Source organism: Oncorhynchus mykiss, chromosome 1 (assembly GCF_013265735.2).
Source record: "Oncorhynchus mykiss isolate Arlee chromosome 1, USDA_OmykA_1.1, whole genome shotgun sequence".
Lineage (NCBI taxonomy): Eukaryota > Metazoa > Chordata > Actinopteri > Salmoniformes > Salmonidae > Oncorhynchus > Oncorhynchus mykiss.
This window is the reverse complement of record NC_048565.1, coordinates 51276256-51296713: the sequence shown is the minus strand read 5'-3', so window position 1 is coordinate 51296713 and position 20458 is coordinate 51276256. Positions and strand designations below refer to the sequence as shown.

At 43.5% G+C, this 20458-nt stretch overlaps 1 protein-coding gene across 2 annotated transcripts in view; it reads right to left on the bottom strand.

The window, feature by feature from the left end:
* shank2b (SH3 and multiple ankyrin repeat domains 2b) overlaps positions 1 to 20458 on the bottom strand; it is a 126804-nt gene that overhangs the window by 44920 nt on the left and 61426 nt on the right. For both annotated transcript variants that reach the window (XM_036979571.1, XM_036979569.1), the window contains 3 exons: positions 17545 to 17626; positions 12455 to 12537; positions 10917 to 11041 (listed from right to left, as the gene is read on the bottom strand). In XM_036979571.1, coding sequence (XP_036835466.1) covers positions 10917 to 11041; positions 12455 to 12537; positions 17545 to 17626 — 290 coding nt within the window. The remainder of the gene's footprint in view (positions 1 to 10916; positions 11042 to 12454; positions 12538 to 17544; positions 17627 to 20458) is intronic.

Below are 20458 nucleotides of genomic sequence, written 5' to 3'. Positions count from 1 at the left end.
TCCTTCGCCCTCCATTTGGCAAATCTGACCATAATTCTATCCTACTGATTCCTGCTTATAAGCAAAAACTAAACCAGGAAGTACAAGTGACTCGCTCAATACGGAAGTGGTCAGATGACGCGGATGCTACGCTACAGGACTGTTTTGCTAGCACAGACTGGAATATGTTCCGGGAATTATCCAATGGCATTGAGGAATATGCCACCTCAATCACCGGCTTCTTCAATAATTGCATCGACATTGTCGTCCCCACGGTGACGTACATTTCCCAACCAGAAGCCATGGATTACAGGAAACATCCAAATGCTAGAGCTGCCCTCAGACGAACCATAAATAGGCAAAGCGTCAATACAAGACTAAGATTGAACCCTACTACACCGGCTCTGACGTTCGTCGGATGTAGCAGGGCTTGAAAAATATTACAGACTACAAAGGCAAACCCAGCCGCGAGCTGCCCAGTGATGCAAGCCTAGCAGATGAGCTAAATGCCTTTCATGCTCGCTTTGAGGCAATCATCACTGAAGCATGCATGAGAGCACCGGGTCTTCCGGACGACTGTGTGATCACGCTCCCTGTAGCCGATGTGAGCAAGACCTTTAAACAGGTCAAAATTCACAAAGCCGCGGGGCCAGAGATATTACCAGGACATGTACTCAAAGCATGCGCGGACCAACAGGCAAGTGTCTTCAATTACATTTTCAACCTCTCCCTGATTAAGTCTGTAATACCAACATGTTTCAAACAGACCACCATAGTCCCTGTACCCAAGAAAGTGAAGGTAAACCTATCTAACTGATTCCTGCCCCGTAGCACTCACGTTGGTAGCCATGAAATGCTTTGAAAGGCTGGTCAAGGCTCACATCAACACCATCATCCCGGAAACCCTAGACCCACTCCAATTAGCATACCGCCCCAACAGATCCACAGATGACGCAATCTCAATCGCACTCCACACTGCCCTTTCACACCTGGACAAAAGGAACACCTATGTGAGAATGCTGTTCATTGACTATAGCCCAGCGTTCACCATAGTGCCCACAAAGCTCATCTCTAAGCTAAGGACCCTGGTGCTAAATACCTCCCTCTACAACTGGATTCTGGACTTTCTGACAGGCCACCCCCAGGTGGTAAGGTTAGGCAACAACACATCTGCCACGCTGATCCTCAACACTGCGGCCCCTCAGGGGTGTGTACTTAGTCCCCTCCTGTAATCCCTGTTCACCCAAGACTGCATGTCCAAGCACAACTCCAACACCATCATTAAGTTAGCTGACCACAATGATGAGACAGCCTATAGGGCAGAGGTCAGAGACCTGGCAGTGTGGTGTCAGGACAACAACCTGTCCCTCAATGTGAGCAAGACTAAGGAGCTGATTGTGGATCATAGGAAATGGAGGTCCAAACACGCCATGATAGTTGTGAAGAGGGCACGACAATACCTTTTCCACCTCAGGAGACTGAAAAGATTTGGCATGGGTCCCCAAATGCTCACTAAGTTATACAGCTGCACTATCAAGAGCATCCTGACCGGTTCCATCAACGTCTGGTATGGTAACTGCTCGGCATCCTGTCCAATACAGAGGGTAGTGAGTAGGGCCCAGTACATCACTGGGGTCCAGTACTAGGCAGTGTCAGAGGAAGGCCTCAAAAATGGTCTCCAGTCACCCAAGTCATAGACTGTTCTCTCTGCTACCACACGGCAAGGGGTGCCGGGGCGCCAAGTCTAGGACCAAAAAGCTTCTTAACAGCTTCTCCACACAAGCCATGAGACTGCTGAACAATTCATCAAATGGCCACCCGGACTATTTACATTGACCCCCCTTTGTTTTCACACTGCTGCTACTCGCTGTTTATTATCTATGCATAGTCACTTTACAAATGACCATGACTAACCTGTACCCCTTGTGTATATCCTCATTATTGTTACGTACATTTCTTGCGTTCATTTTTGATTGTATTTTTATAGGTTTTTTTCACTTTAGTTTATTTTCTTGACTATTTTCATGACTATATATTTTCAACTGCATTGTTGGTTAAGGGCTTGGAACTAAGCATTTGATGGTAAGGTCTACTACACCTGTTGTATTCGGAGTATGTGACAAATACAATTTGATTTGATTAATCTAGTGGTGGATTTAAGAAGTGGATTTAAGAAGTGACATCAATAAATGGATCATAGCTTTCACCTGGATTCACCTGGTCTGTCTATGTCATGGAAAGAGCAGGTGTTCTTAATGTTTTGTACACTCAGTGTATATTGTCAATTGGTTAAATTGGAGCCGGAGTATATGTGGAGGTCCGTTTGGCCATGGCCGTTCAGGCCAGCAGCACTGTCATATTATCTTCACTACCAGAGCCATACATACATGTTTATGTAAATATACAGTTGAAGTCGGAAGTTTACATACACCTTAGCCAAATACATTTAAACTCAGTTTTTCACAATTCCTGACATTTAATCCTAGTAAAAGTTCCCTGTCTGAGGTCAGTTAGGATCACCACTTTATTTTAAGAATGTGAAATGTCAGAATAATAGTAGAGAGAATGTTTTATTTCAGCTTTTATTTCTTTCATCACATTCCCAGTGAGGCAGAAGTTTACATACACTCAATTAGTATTTGGTAGCATTGCCTTTAAATTGTTTAACTTGGGTCAAACGTTTCGGGTAGCCTTCCAGAGGCTTCCCACAATAAGTTAGGTGAATTTTGGCCCATTCCTGCTGACAGAGGTGGTGTAACTGAGTCAGGTTTGTAGGCCTCCTGGCTCTCACACGCTTTTTCAGTTCAGCCCACAAATGTTCTATAGGATTGAGGTCAGGGCTTTGAGATGGCCACTCCAATACCTTGACTTTATTGTCCTTAAGCCATTTTTCCACATCTCTGGAAGTATACTTGGAGTCATTGTCCATTTGGAAGACTCATTTGCGACCAAGCTTTAACTTCCTGACTGATGTTTTGAGATGTTGCTTCAATATATCCACAAAATTATCCTGCCTCGTGATGCCATCTATTTTGTGAAGTGCACCAATCCCTCATGCAGAAAAGCACCCCCACAACATGATGCTGCCACCCCCATGCTTCATGGTTGGGTTGGTGTTCTTCGGCTTGCAAGCCTCCCCCTTTTTCCTCCAAACATAACAATGGTCATTATGGCCAGACCAGAGGACAATTCTAAAAAAAAACGCTCTTTGTCCCTATGTGCAGTTGCAAGCCGCAGTCTGGTATTTTAATGGTGGTTTTGGAGCAGTGGCTTCTTCCTTGCTGGGCGGCCTTTCAGGTTATGTCAATATAGGACTCGTTTTACTGTGGATATAGATACATTTGTACCCGTTTCCTCCAGCATCTTCGCACGGTCCTTTGCTGTTGTTCTGGGATTGATTTGCACTTTCCGCACCAAAGTATGTTCATCTCTAGGAGACAGAACGCGTCTCCTTACTGAGCGGTATGACGGCTACGTGGTCCCATGGTGTTTATCCTTGTGTGCTTTGTTTGTACAGATGAACGTGGTACCTTCAGGTGTTTGGAAGTAGCTCCCAAGGATGAACCAGACTTGTCGAGGACTCAAATTGTTTTTCTGAGGTCCTGGCTGATTTCTTTTGATTTTCCTATGATGTCAAGCAAAGAGGCACTGAGCTTGAAGGTATGCCTTGAGATACATCCACAGGTACACCTCCAATCAGAGGCTTTTGACCCACTGGAATTGTGATACAGTTAATTATAAGTGAAATAATCTATCTAAACAATTGTTGGAAAAATTGCAGGCACAAAGTAGATGCCCAACCCGACTTGCCAAAACTACTATAGTTTGTTTACAAGAAATTTGTGGAGTGGTTGAAAAACAAGTTTTAATGACTCTAACCTAAGTGAATGTAAACTTCAACTTCAACTGTACATCCACTATGTGCATTAACAAACCATATTACAACCTGCCGTGACCCTATGGGCTTCCCACTTCCAGTACCTCCTTCAGCATTCACCTAAGCATATACAGCCACTTAATTTGACTGCTGTGTGTGTACCTCCTGGATAGGTTGGTGTTCATACAGCATGAATGCTCATTTGGACCAAATGTTGAATAATTCCGTTAGCAACGAAAAGCTGACACAAGCTCACTGACAACAGTACTCTGTTTACTGGGCTTTGACAGAATGCAGAGCTATGTGTCTATCTGGAAAAACAACAGAGAAAAAGTAGGCTACAACCGTGAGGAGAAAATAAAAGTAGAGATGCGAGAGAGGAGACGAGATGAAACACAGTATACTGAATAGGTGCATTCAATATACATATTCAATATACACATTCAATATACATACAGAGCATTCGTTAAGTATTCAAACCCTTTGACTTTTTCCACATTTTGTTACGTTACAGCCTTATTATAAAATTGACTAAATAGTTTCCTTCCTTCATCAACATACACACGACACCCCATGAATACTAAGGAAAAATTGGTTCTTTTTTTTTGCAAATGCATAAAAGAATACAAACGGAAATATCACATTTACATGAGTATTCAGACCCTTTACTCAGTACTTTGTTGAAGCACCTTTGGCAGCGATTACAGCCTTGAGTCTTCTTGGGTATAACGCTACAAGCTTGGCACACCTGTATTTGAGTTTCTCCCATTATTCTCTGCAGATCCTCTCAAGCTCGGTCAGGTTGGATGGGGAGTGTCGCTGCACAGCTATTATCAGGTCTCTCCAGAGATGTTCGAATAGGTTCCAAGTCCGGGCTCTGGCTGGGCAACTCATGGACATTCAGAAACTTGTCCCGAAGCCACTCCTGCTTTGTCTTGGCTGTGTACTTATTTATTTATTTTACCTTTATTTAACCAGGTAGGCAAGTTGAGAACAAGTTCTCATTTACAATTGCGACCTGGCCAAGATAAAGCAAAGCAGTTTGACAGATACAACAACACAGAGTTACACATGGAGTAAAACAATTGGAGGCCACGGAAGGAGAGTTGTATGGCATTGAAGCTTGCCTGGAGGGTTGTTAACACAGTGTCCAAAGAAGGGCCGGAAGTATACAGAATGGTGACGTCTGCGTAGAGGTGGATCAGAGACTCACCAGCAGCAAGAGCGACCTCATTGATGTATACAGAGAAGAGAGTCGGTCCAAGAATTGAACCCTGTGGCACCCCCATAGAGACTGCCAGAGGTCCGGACAACAGACCCTCAGATTTGACACACTGAACTCTATCAGAGAAGTAGTTGGTGAACCAGGCGAGGCAATCATTTGAGAAACCAAGGCTGTTGAGTCTGCCGATGAGGATGTGGTGATTGACAGAGTCGAAAGCCTTGGCCAGATCAATGAATACTTAGATATACACCGACTTAGGGTCGGTGTATATACTGGTACTCCCTGGTACTCCCAAAGGGGAACCTTTGCCCCAAGTCTGAGGTCCTGAGCGCTCTAACAGGTTTTCATCAAGGATCTCTCTGTACTTTGCTCCATTCATCCTTCCTTTGATGATCAATGGAAACAGGATGCACCTGAGCTCAATTTCGAGTCTCATAGCAAAGGATCTGAATACTTTTTTTTGTAATACATTTGTCAAAAAAACAGTTTTCGCTTTATCATTATGAGGAAATGTTTTTATTAAATCAATTTTAAAATAAGGCTGTAATGTAACAAAATGTGGAAAAAGTCAATGGGTCTGAATACATTCCGAATGCACTGTATACAATATACATATACATGTGGTGTTTGTATTTTCTTTCCAGCATACAGCATATGCTAGAGTACTAAAGTAAGGAAACACACTGTAACAGAGACAATCAGAGATTCAGCACCACATCACAGTGGACAGCATCTACAACTTGAGCTACTGTCACAGTGGACAACAGTGGATCACCAAAGTAACCTAGACTACAGTGTCACAATAGGTTATTTGGGCTATATGCCTGGCACAACCAACTACATAGCAGCATTGGTCTGCTTCTTTAAATGAAGTCTTGGCTGGCCAACATCTGTAATAAAATGGAGCAGCCAGAACCAGAGGCCACCCAAAGAAAAACAACACACTTTCTCGCAGCGAAAAGAACAAGGGATAGTAACTAGGGATGTGACAAATGTGACCATTTTAAACAGGTTTTCTGTTAAATATTTTTTTTGAAATCATAAAATTCCACCTGGCACCATCTAATTTAACTTCTCAAAGTATTTCCATGCAGGACCTCAGAGTACCCCCCGGGCAGAGAAAAAAGTAACCGAAAAGGGTTGGGACATATTTTGCTAGGATATTCAACATGCAACAGACTGAAGACTGAACACACACTCACATCCTTTGCAAAGAGAAAGAGCAGTTGAGCCAGTGCAAAGGAGAGAGAGGACGGGGGAAGGAGAAAGAATGTGTGCACATTCACATACACTACACTACATACACACACACACACACACACACACACGTATCCCGACACAACACAAACACACATTCATACACATTACACACACACATACAAAACCTACACGCATACCGACACCACAAACACACATTCATACACATTACACACACACACAAGTACACTCCTATTGTTCTGCTTCTACTCTGTTTTTAATTTGACTCTTATTACTCCTGATGTCTAGTTACTTTATCCTGCCTTCATGTACATATTTACCTAAAATACCTTGAACCCCTGCACATTGATCTGGTACTGGTACTCCCTGTATTGATCTGGTACTCCCTGTATATACTGGTACTCCCTGTATTGATCTGGTACTCCCTGGTACTCCCTGCTCCATTCTTGTGTGCTTTATTTTATTACTCTTGTGTTACTATTTAATTAGTATTGTTATTTTTAAACTCAGCATTATTGGGAAGGGCTCATAAGCAAGCATTTCACTGTAAAGTCTACAGAAGTTGTATTTGGTGCATGTGACAAATAACATTTGATTTGATTTGGTAATCTTTATATCGCAAAGTCTTATCTTGCATGCCTCGCAAATTCACCAAAGTAGCCTAAAGTTTTCCTCTTCCTCAAAGGTTTTATATATTTATTTTCCTAACATTAAGGATCTCAATATTGTGTTAAACATATTAACATTCACACTCCTAATAGTAACATATCACTGATAGAGTGAAGGAGATAAGAGACAGATCACTGATAGAGTGAAGGGAATAAGAGACAGATCACTGATAGAGTGAAGGGGATAAGAGACAGATCACTGATAGAGTGGGCTTCAGAGACAGATCACTGATCGAGTGAAGGGAAGAAGAGACAGGTCACTGATAGAGTGAAGGGAATAAGAGACAGATCACTGATAGAGTGAAGGGAATAAGAGACAGATCACTGATAGTGTGAAGGGGATAAGAGACAGATCACTGATAGAGTGAAGGGAATAAGAGACAGATCACTGATAGAGTGAAGGGAATAAGAGACAGATCACTGATAGAGTGAAGGGATTAAGAGACAGATCACTGATAGAGTGAAGGGAATAAGAGACAGATCACTGATAGAGTGAAGGGCCTACGAGACAGATCACTCTGAGGTCCCAGACACACCCATCTGTAGAGCAGAACCCCCTCTCCCTGAAGACAGGCGATAAACCTTCACCTCCACATCCCCAGGAGATTCACCCACAACACCCGACAGGCTTTAAACCCTCCATCCCCATCCCCGTTCCCAAAGCTATCCACATCTCAAGTATTGACTGGACCATTAAACAGGGGTTTACTGGCAGCCTGCAAGGACATTGGAGATGTTGGGGATGACCAAGCAGAGCACCAAAACACACAAGAGTAAGCTGTGAACTCCCGAGACTGCCATTGTCCCCCAACCAGGGCACAGATTTGCTGTAATGTCATCATACTATTTGACAGGAATTTACTGTTGAGCTAAAGAATGTAATATTTAATGGGCAATGCTGTACATTATTGGCTAGTTGGATGACATCAAATCAAGATCAAATCCTATTCTGAGGAATAATCACCAAAAAGACGGGAGAAGTGTGACAAATCTTAAAGCTTCCCATGATTAATAGACTGTAATAGCACGACAACAACTTTGAACGCAAAGGGACAATTCCCTGGGGCTATCTCTAGCTTGACTATACAGTAATATGGGAAGTGGTAGGATGATATTAGTTTAGCTGCAAGACATACACCACTGTACTCTATTCAAAACTGTTACAATGAAGTGTTTTGTAACACCAAAACTAGTGGCAACTGAGCTGCCACCAATGCGAAGGAGATGAAACCTTAACTTTGCTGTGGTACCCTAAACACACCATCCTGAGACGTTTTTGAAACCATGCAGAATTAGATCCCTCCTCTTTTGGTGTCGTTTCCTCTTTCTATAGCTTCTAAACACTGTTATGGTGTTTCACCTCCTGTCTAGTGAAGAATTAGATCCCTTCTTCTGGAATATTTTGATGTTTAACACTGATTTATGTATCTGGTCACTTGCCAGTTTAACACATTTTGGCAGGCATTGTTGAGCTCAGGGCTCAATTCAACAGCAGTAACTAGAGGTTTTACATAACAAATGGCAGGATACTGTAATTACCTCTACCATTTAAAGTTGGGAATGTAGGAATGGGTGGTCTCATCCCTCAACGTCATTTTGCCTGACGGTTTTGATATCCGTTCATCATGATCCATTGAGCCTCAGGGCACAACGAGCTGCTTAATACTCATATAGAAGTATATGCTTCTCTCGTCAAACATGCAAACAACGTTGCGTAAAACACTCATTAAGTCTGAGCATTTTTTAAACACACACAACACTTTCAAAACAGAGCAGGATAGGAGATTAGAACCAGACTTCCAATGAGTTAAATCATTCCATGTCCTCTGTCTTTGGTTGTCCTCATAAAATACACTGACATTTGGAGCAACATATTACGTTGGATTTGTTCTTACATTTTTGGGGTCAAATGAAATTAACAAAACATTGAAATGACTTGCATTAATTTATATTAATTATATGTTGCTGTTTTTTTGTTTTGTCAATTTCAATTCACCCCATAATATATTTTTTTACAGTGCGGCTGTCTGGTTGAGTGTGTAAAATTACAATGACATTCCATTTGAAGTTGGAGGTTGAATTCCCACTTCCTCCTGTCCCACTTCTACCTGTCCCACTTTCACTCCATACCTGTTTCCCTCTTGTTTCTAATCTGTCTAAATAAATAAATCACTGAAAAGAATGAAGGTGGAAAAAACCTATTCTCTATCGGTCCTTATCATCAATCAATATTCTGGCTATAAACCATTTGCATTTCTAAACCACTTGACAATATGAGAGACAGTCTGCAAAAAAAAATATATATATATATATTTTTGTGTGTAATGAATAACCCCTTTGGGTGTTATTCAGAGTACTTCTATTCTGTTTTTAAAAATACTTTCTCTGTATCAGAACACGTACACGTTGGGTTTACGTTCAAACACCACATCTTAGTTTAGGTACACTACTTTTCAGGGTTTCGTTACACAATCACTGTGTTTTGACTCTGTCTATTTTTACAGTGTAGTTGATGTCTCCCCCCCCCCCCCCTGTTTTGTAACATCATCACCGTCCTGCTCTGACAGCTGATTTTAAAAACACAGGCTGTTCAGCGCCCAATGAGTCCATGAACACGGCGTCTGTATGCTCTAGGAAGACAGATGGCCAATCGTTATCTCCCCTCTATTCTGCCTTGTAGTACAAAATGACTTCCACCCGTCCCTGTTCAAGTAACCCTAGAAATACAATCTCATTGTAGTTCTGTTGAAGTAACACACTGAAGAACACCGACACGGATGAAATCTAGGACGTGCCTATAAAACATTCACACAGCATGCTGAGTTGGAGTTCTGAATTTATCTCAAGCGCAAAATGCATTTGTTTTGCTGACATAGAACTGAAGTGACAGCCATGGAAAAAAGGATGAACTGGAACGGACCTCTCCTCTCCATAGTCTGTTCAAGCATTCATTAATTCATTCATCTCAACTACTAGACCAGAGGGTCTGTTCCACCACAACCTGTTGTGGTCAAATGTTAAGACAATGAAGTAAAGAAATAAAGAATTTAGGTGAAGCACTGTCCTGACAAAGGGAAGATAAATCCACAGCAAGAGGAGCTGAGTGCTACGCAATACTACAGTATGTGCTGTGTTCAAGTGGAAATCTAATCCATAGTGACTGTCTGAGTTAGCCTGGAATTTAACTGTTCATCCTGTTACGTTTGGGGAAACGACAGTGAAGCGGAACGTATCGGTTTGGATTTCAGGCTATGCTTGGGGATGAACTCAAATCGCCTTACAACCCAAAAAGACTGACAGACAGAACTGGACAGTGTACTGCATGGGAGGACGTTACAGTAGTTCAGGAGGGGAGCAGACAGCGCTTCAACCAACATGAGACGAGGTGCAGCCAAAAAACAATCTTTCAGCACAGTAGCGTAGTATTCCTTATTTCAGCATTAACAGAACACAGATTTCTCATTAAGTATGTTCAGGAGGAATCTTTCTGGAGCTTATCCAGACTTTTATAACTCACTTTTTGAGGTTCACTTCACTTGGAGGCAGAGAAAACTATGCCAGAATTGGCTGTTCTGTTCTGAAAGCCATTATTTTCTGGGTCAAACAAAACTCTAAATGCTAAATGGAGTAAACTACCCTAAATTCCCATAAAAGAGACCCATGCTTATGGAGCTTGTCGGGCCCACATTCATAAATGCTTTCAGACAGACCTCCCATCCAGTTTCAAAAGGCACATAATCATCACAAATTCTTCACACTGAAAAGGCATCTTCCAAGTCCAGGAAGGAACGTTTGAATCCTCACATCCCATCTCCTCGCCTCCCTCTCAACCGTACTGGAGAAGTAGGCCCATCAGACCCTCTTTTCCAATGCATTTTATGGAGGAGGCAAGGAGAGAGGACACAAGCAATCGAGGAGAGATGAATTGAGAAAGACTATGTTTCCTTACCTCGATGAGGAAGTCTCCGTTGCGAAGCCCCGCCCGCCACGCAACCCCGCCCTCGTCCACAGACTCCAAGTACTGCAAGGCGGGGAAGGCAGGGGTGGGAGTAAACTCCTCGATAGGCGTGTCCGCTGGAGGGGTGGGTGAGCAGGGCCAGGCAACGTCCCAGGTAAAGTCAGAGAGAGAAGAGAAGGTGAGAAATGCAGGGAAGCAATGTCACTGGGACAGTATCATTACTGCACATATGTAATACAGGTCATTCAATTCAATTCAACACAAGTGTAACGTGGAATAGACACCTTTGAATGTCAACATTCAAAACAGACACCATCTGGGAAATGGAAAACATGTTTTACTGGATCCAATAATATGACGACGTTGCAAACCGTGTTGCGTACGCGTGTACGCACAAACACATGGACATGGAAGCTGTGCGTGCATTGACGATATACAGTAATACATGCAGGAACATCATTACAGCAACATTGCAGTAACATTTGTATTTAGACGGGATCATCCCAATGCAATGTAATTATCAGTAAGACACGGAAAACATGCATGTAGAAAACAATGGCAATGTAATCACAGCTTAGTGGCATAATCATGCTGTCTGGCCAGGGACAGCGACAGAGACTGTGGGCTAGGGCTGGGGCTGCAGCAGAGGTTTGGAGCTGGGGAGACGCATCATTCACCCCTCCAGACCTGGTCCAAATAAATTCCCTGCACTGACTGTGTACAGTTCAGTAGAGAGCTGTGTGTGTGTGTGTGTGTGTGTGTGTGTGCGTGTGTGTGCGTGTGTCTCAAACTGCAGATCTGACAAACTGCAGATCTGACAGGATCGCATGCCATATACTACACACCTAAACCTATGCAAGTAGATTTTTTTTTTTTTTTTTACAAATATCAGCAAAGTCACATCAAAGTTGACTTCAGTTTAGATGTTGCAGATTGCTACAGATGTCACATGAATACTGTGTAGCATCTTTCTCTAGCAGAACTGAAGTCACAGCACCTCCAAGAAACCGGTGGTGACAAGTGACACTTGCAATAAATCAGCCATGAAAAAAACTCCAAAGGCCGTTGTTAGTCTGCTCATTCAATACAGTAGCTTATGTTCATTTCTACTCTATGGAGCAGATGCAGAGGCTCTTGTCTACTTGATCAGGCACATATGTTTGTGATGGGGGAACCTGTTTAAGTCAACAGAATATCAGTAGTTATTCAGTTATTATAGGCTCCTATAGGCACCAATATTATACTTATTATGGTGGTCACACAAAACATGATATGGGGCAGAGCTGACTTGAGAATGAGCTACAACACAAAAACTATCACACGGTCGTCAACAGAAGGGGGAAAAAAGTATTGGAATTTCTATGGAAGGAAGTGGGTGTTCAAAACAGCATGGGTGCATAATAAGCAATATGTGTGTGATTCTCATCACTGACGCAACGGAAACAAATATTGCAACGTGGACCGGGGACGACACATGAACATAACAAGGGAGCAACAGACAGACACTAAGTTAAGGGTCCGTCTCCTACCTTTCGCCCCTCGCAGCACAAACCCGAATCCCTCATTATCCTTCTTCTGTAGAACTACCGTCTTCTCGTCAATAACACAGTCGCTGTGGAGAAAATTCCGCGCAAAGCGACCGTTGTTACTACATCCTATCATCCGCATCATAGCCACAGCTGCTCGCCCCGAGTGCTTCATCATGACAGCTCGTCGGCTGCACACCGAATTAATCAATTATGGTAATGAGTGATGCTCCCTGTGTCGATGTGACAGCGACAGCGCACCGTCACAGTGCTCCTCCAAAGATTAAGTCCACCTTTGCCGAAAACGTTGAGGCAAAACAAAACAAAAAACGGGTGGAGCCGGAGACAGCGGAGAGAAAACATTTCCACCCAAAGGAGAGCAAAATCAAAAGCGGTTAACATTAGAAGAAAATAAAAAAAAATGCTTCTGAAAAGCCAGCGGCTCTGGGAAGGATGGAGGGAGGGAGCGGTGAGGGGTAGCCTATAGGGTGCAAAGCTGAGTGGATGAATGAACGAACGAATGAATTAATGGATGAATGAAGACAGGCGATTTGGAGTAATTTATTTCAATTTAGTGGAAGCGACCACCCATAGCCTGCCTATCAAATGTATGTCATTCCTCAGTCGGCAGTATCCTTTAGTGTATGCAACCTGGTCTCAGAGATTTCGTATTATTCTGTGTATACAGCAACATCTGGATGAACATCTGTATCATGGGTGAAAGCTGAGAAGAGTTAGGCTATATTAGCCTACATATGTTTGCAAAATTGCATGCAGACCAACATGCAGTAATGTGATTTATTGGAGTAAATAGCCTTTAACTAAACAAATAATTATACCAATATTGTGCCAAAAGAAAGAATACACAATTTGGTGAAAAGGTTTAAAAAAAATAAAAAATACATGAAAAGCGCTCACTTATTATTTTCTCAAGAAGAATTTGCTGAATTTCATTCTCAAGAACCCCTGGAGTAGAAGTAGTTAACAATTTCAGATGCATGGACAATCTTACTGTCATTCTTCCAATCTGGTAGGCCTATGCTTGAATAAAAACAGTAGGTCAGCCTGATTGTCATAAACCAGGCTACAGAAGTAGACATCATTCCAGAATTAGTATTGTGTTCAATGCTTTGGTTGGGTTCCAAGGATGAACTTGAAGGGAGAGCAGCAGAGGTAGCAGCGTGATTGTGGTGGGATGCTCGGTTGCCATGGTAACCAATTCTACTTTGAGCTGGTGATCAGAATGGGGGATGGTCATAGTATTCCAGGACCAAAGTGACGCTACAGGTCATCATAGTGCAGGGTTTCCTAAACTCGGTCCTCTGGACCCCAAGGGGTGCAGGTTTGGTTTTTGCCCTATCACTACACAGCTGATTCAAATGATCAACTAATCATCATCAAGCTTTGATCATTTGAATCAGCTGTGTAGTGCTAGGGCAAAACCAAAATGTGCTTGGGGTCCTGAGGACTGAGTTTGGGAAACGCTGTCTTTGTGCAACAAGGTTATGGTAGATTCTGCAGAATAACTGCAGTGGACTGCAGTTGAACTGAAGTTATACTGCACTCTAACTGCAGTTACACTGCAAAATTACTGCAGTAAACTATTTTTTATTTATTTTGGATGCAGTATTTGCAACACACTGCGGTTGTACTGCACTCTGACTGCAATCGTTTTGTAAGGGTGTTCCACATGTAATACAGGGATTACAGACCTTCAGGAAACAGAGTCTAATCATCTATATTCCAATATCCTAGTATGAACCCAGAAGGCAGCCTATAGCTATCCCAAAAGGCTACCGTGAAATATGTACGTGAAGCCGAAAGGAGACAAATCTCAATGCAGACAGTATTTACCAAGCTAATCAGTAGTAGTCTCCTTTCTGCTACATGTATTAAGAGATTACACTGTAGCTTGAACATCAACAGACGTTTGAAGAGATTACATTCATTTATTGGAGCAGTGCAGTGCAACAATGCAACTGGTCAAGAGGACCAATCCCCAAATATGTTGTCTGTTGAGCAAACCAGAAGCCTGGCCAAGTTTACAGAGAGGCTCTGTCCCTATAGCCTGGTCCCAGATCAGTTTGTTTCGGGCTGAGTTGGCAAGGCCCAGATCTGCTATGCTGAGTTGGCAAGACAGCAGCAACAGATCTGGGACCATGCTGAAGTCCCTCACCTCTGTCACCCCCCATGCCAGAGCAGATGAGCAGAGCAGCATGCAAACAGCCATCACAGCACCGGTAACAGGGACTGTCTGTGTGTCCATGACAACCTACTTTGCTCTTTACACTGGCTGTACTGGTTGGTGGGTACGGTGCATTCGGAGAGTATTCAGACCTCTAGTTTTTCCACAGTTTGTTACGTTACAGCCTTATTCTAAAATTGATTCAATAGTTTTTTTCCTTCATCAATCTACACACAATATCCCATAATGACAAAGCAAACAAAGGTTTTTAGAAATTTTTGCAAATGTATTCAAACTAAAAAACGGAAATATCACAATTACATAAGTATTCAGACCATTACTCAGTACTTTGTTGAAGCACCTTTGGCAGCGATTACAGCCTTGAGTCTTCTTGGGTATGACGCTACAAGCTTGGCACACCTGTATTTGGGGAGTTTCTCCCATTCTTCTCTGCAGATCCTTTCAAGCTCTGTCAGGTTGGATGGGGCGTGTCACTGCACAGCTATTTTCAGGTCACTCCAGAGATGTTCGATTGGGTTCAAATCCGGGCTCTGGCTGGGCCACTCACGGACATTCAGAGACTTGTCCCGAAGCCACTCCTACGTTGTCTTGGCTGTGTGCTTAGGGTCGTTGTCCTATTGTAAGGTGAACCTTCGCCTAAGTCTGAGATCCTGAGCGCTCTGCAGCAGGTTTTCATCAAGGATCTCTCTGTACTTTGCTCCGTTCATCTTTGCCTCGATCCTGACTAGTCTCCCAGTCCCTGCCGCTGAAAAACATCCCCACAGCATGATGCTGCCACCACCATGCTTCACCGTAGGGATGTTGCCAGGTTTCCTCCAGACCAGAGAATCTTGTTTCTCATCATCTTTGAGTCCTTTAGGTGCCTTTTGGCCAACTCCAACTCTGTCGTGTGCCTTTTACTGAGGAGTGACTTCCGTCTGGCCACTCTACCATAAAGGCCTGATTTGTGGAGTGCTGCAGAGAACGTTGTCCTTCAAGAAGGTTCTCCCATCCCCACAGAGGAACTCTGGAGCTCTGTCAGCGTGACCATCAGGTTCTTGGTCACCTCCCTAACCAATGCCCTTCTCCCCCGACTGATCAGTTTGGCCGGGCAGCCAGCTCTAGGAAGAGCCTTAATGGTTCCAAACTTCTTCCATTTAAGAATGATGGAGGCCACTGTGTTCTTGGGGACCTTCAATGCTGCAGACATTTTGTGGTACCCTTCCTCAGATCTGTTCCTCGACACAATCCTGTTTCGAAGCTCTACAGACAATTCCTTCAACCTCATGGCTTGGTTTTTGCTCTGACATGCACTGTCAACTGTGGGACCATATATAGACTGTGTGCCTTTCCAAATCATGTCCAATCAATTGAATTTACCACAAGTGGACTCCAATCAAGTTGAAGAAACATCTCAAATATGATCAATGGAAACAGGATGCACCAGAGCTCAATATTGAGTCTCATTCCAAAAGGTTCTGAATACTTCTGCGTTTTTCTTATTTTTTTCTTATACATTTGCAAACATTTCTAAAAAAAAACTTGTCTCGCTTTGCCATTATGAGTTGTGTGTAGATTCATGAGGATATTCTTCATTTCTTCTTCATTTTACAAGTAGGCTGCAACGTAACAAAATGTGGGGGAAAAGGGAAGGGGTCTGAATACTTTCAGAAGGCACTGTATGTTAGTACTGTTGGATGGAGGAGGATATCTCTCTGTCTCTTCTCTTGGTCTCTCCATTAAATCCATCCGGTATGTAGGCTAGTGCATGGGCTGCAATACAGTCTCCTTGGGATGTTCGTTAGTTAAAACATGTAGTTACCCCATGCTTTCTCATGTGGACCGTTCCCCGGGAAGAAGCTGAGGACATTGTGAATGGAGTGCTTTCTTTCCTAGGTATACTTTTCTTACTTTGTTACTGTTTGCATAACAGTCCCGGCATCGAATGCCCAAGTGCGAACAAGCGAGGCCCCGAGCTCAAGCATTTCTTACATCACCATCCATCTGACAGCGAGAGGTTTCACACACACACACATGCACACTCCTACCCAGCCTATCTCCTCTCCTTTGGAGACAAACACATACACGCGCACACACACTCCCACCCAGCCAAATTCCTCCTCAATGTTCTCCACTTGCACAAGTTTGCTTTGCCATAAAAGGCTTTGGCACAGTACACTCTTGGAAATAAAAAGGTCCTTAGGACTTGCACCTGTAGAAGAACGCTGTACGGTTCTAGGTAGAACCCTGTCGCCCACAAAGAACCCTTTTAGAAGCTTTTTTTTTACCAGAGAGAAGGATCCAAAGAGTCCTCTCAGAGCCCTTTCTTGTGCTGTAATCAGTGGCGCCACAGATTAGAGTGCAGTACTACTGTAGATGATCTGACATACAAAATGAATGCGGTTGATACGAATGAATGAAATAACCGAAATATGCACATGAAAGCCAGGTAAAAGGGTAACATGCAATGTCCCATACGTGCTATTCCCAAACGAAAAATAAAATACATGAAATAAGCCAAGTGCCTTATACGCTTGAGTTCACAATTCACATTCACCCCTCGCCTCATCATCAGGGAGGATTGGCTGACGAAGACCCCCCCAGATGAATAGCTTACTATGTGCATAGTTGCTTCCTCCATTCTTTACAATTGAATAAGGCCGGTGATGCTACTTCAGATCTGTAGTCTGAAGTCAGACACCAAACATTAGGGGTTATGTGTCAGCAGCATCTTCGTCACAGAAGCTATAAATGTCTGCAAAACTTATCATATGCTATAGCAGTTTAGAAGAAGATATCACACCCTGTAGAGTATCATGGTTCCACCAATTTCCTCTGAACATCCCCTTGAATAGGCATTCGGAAAAACAGTAAGTAAACCAAGACCAATCCTGAAACCAATCCTTACCTTGACGCATCAAAGCTGTCGTAGGATCCCACAGTGTAGTGCCTGAAGAGCTTCCTCCTCTCAGCTCTGTCTGCCCTGGCATCTGCAGTACAGACAACAAAACAATCAGTAAAAGGGGTGAACAATTAATTAAAGGGGTGACCATGACTGTTTTCCAAAAGGCACCCTGTCACCTACAGTATATAGTGCACTACTTTTAACCACGGCCCATAATAGGGTGCCATTTGGGACGCAAGCCATTAAGTTAGTGACGTGTAAAGGGGTAACCAATTCAACGGATGCAGCATTACATCATTTCCTGCCCTCCTCATGCTCTAAATTAACATGGATTACTGGAGTACGGTACTGTTTCGAAGTAAGAGGCAGAATATAACAGCTTTTCATTTTCAAAATGAAGCTTATGGAGAGATACAAGAGATATCTTATCACATTGAACCCTTCCAAATCAATAGGTCATTATCCATGTTTATTCTATGTGGCGGTTGTGTTCAACCCATTTTATGAAATCAAATAGGTACGAGTACTGAGGCAGAAAACCGACAAACATTATGACCATTACGTCATTTATAATTGTTTGAAGAAGTCCCTCTTAACCCCTGAAAATAAGCAGAACATGTACCCCCGTACATGTACTGCTAGAAATAGCTTTACTTCAATGGCGGCTACTACCAAAACCGCACAACAGAGCCAGTCAGCCAGTGTCACAAACCACTCAGAACAAACAGATCCCGCGTCCCAAATGGTGCCCTATTCACTACACAGTGCACTACTTTTCACCCGAACCTCATAGGGATTTGGTCAAAAGTAGTGCACTATTCAGGTAATAGGGTGCATTTTGGGACTCCATGCAGAAATAGAAGACGCCGTAGTGAGATTCATAGAGGCTCTTTCACAGAAACAAGCACTGCACCATATGGCACTTTATTCCCAGGTGCTGTCTCCCAGCAAATTGAATTATGCAATATAAGCCGGACCCTCAATGTACTCAAGCTGATCAAGCAGTCAGCCCAAGCCACTGTGAGTAACCTTAAGCAGCACGTTATTGGTATAATGTTGGAACCCAGGCATGGATCAATATTGCCTAACAATCAGTGTAGGGAAGTGTGTAATGGCTTTAGAAAGAAGTGGCTGCAAATGCTGTAGTGGATTGACGCAAATTAAAGAAGGGGACAAAAGTAAGGTGTGTGTGTGTGTGTGTGTGTGTGTGTGTGTGTGTGTGTGCGTGTGTCACGATTTCCGCCGAAGTCTGTCCCTCTCCTTGTTCGGGCGGTGTTTCGCGGTCTACGTCACCAACCTTCTAGCCATCGCTGATCCATTTTTCATTTTCCATTGGTTTTGTCTTGTCTTCCTTCACACCTGGTTCCAATCCCATCAATTACATGTTGTGTATTTAACCCTCTGTTTCTCCTCATGTACTTGTCGGTGATTGTTTGATTGTATGTTATGTATGTTATGTTCTGGTGTGCGACGGGTTTTGTACCCACTTTTATTATTTTGTATATTTTGGTCTTTGGAGTTTTGTGAGCACTTATTAAACGACTTCCGTTTATAACAAGCACGCACCCATTACAGAATCACCGACCCGAACTATGGAGTCAGCAGGAGAAGGTACCCCAGCCATTGAGGTGGAGGAGCGCGTCCAGGAGCATGCAGTTATGCTTCACCATCTTGGCGCCGCCATGGATCGTGTTGTCCAGACAATGGACCGCTGGGAGAGACAGGGAGTTCTTCCAGCACCTTCACCAGCACAACCGGGGACTCTCCTGAGCGCCCCTTTCCCACCTGAACCCAGTGGGATCTGTCTCTCCTTGCCCCAGGAGTACGACGGGAGGTCTGCAAACTGCCAGGGGTTCTTATTGAAATTAGACCTCTATCTGGCCACCGTCCACCCGGCTCCATCGGGCCGTGAGAGGGTGTCCGCCCTCGTCTCGTGCCTCACCGGGAAAGCCCTGGAGTGGGCCAACGCCGTGTGGAGAGAGGGAGATGCGACGTTGGACCAGTTTGAGGAGTTCAACCGCCACTTCCGGGCAGTCTTCGACCACCCGCACGAGGGTTGATCGGCGGGTGAGCGCCTCTACCATATGAGGCAGGAGACGAGGAGCGCCCAGGAGTTCGCCCTGGAGTTTAGGACCCTGGCTGCCGGCGCTGGATGGAACAACAGGCCCTGATCGACTATTACCGTTGCAGTCTGCGCGAGGACATTCAAATCAAATCAAATTTATTTGTCACATACACATGGTTAGCAGATGTTAATGCGAGTGTAGCGAAATGCTTGTGCTTCTAGTTCCGACAATGCAGTAATAACCAACGAGTAATCTAACTAACAATTCCAAAACTACTACCTTATACACACAAGTGTAAAGGGATAAAGAATATGTACATAAAGATATATGAATGAGTGATGGTACAGAGTGGCATAGGCAAGATGCAGTAGATGGTATCGGGTACAGTATATACATATGAGATGAGCATGTAAACAAAGTGGCATAGTTTAAAGTGGCTAGTGATACATGTATTACGTAAAGATGCAGTAGATGATATAGAGTACAGTATATACGTATACATATGAGATTAATAATGTAGGGTATGTAAACATTATATTAAGTAGCATTGTTTAAAGTGGCTAGTGATATATTTTACATAAATTCCCATCAATTCCCATTATTAAGGTGGCTGGAGTTGAGTCAGTGTGTTGGCAGCAGCCACTCAATGTTAGTGGTGGCTGTTTAACAGTCTGATGGCCTTGAGATAGAAGCTGTTTTTCAGTCTCTCTGTCCCAGCTTTGATGCACCTGTACTGAACTCGCCTTCTGGATGATAGCGGGGTGAACAGGCAGTGGCTCGGGTGGTTGTTGTCCTTGATGATCTTTATGGCCTTCCTGTGACATCGGGTTGTGTAGGTGTCCTGGAGGGCA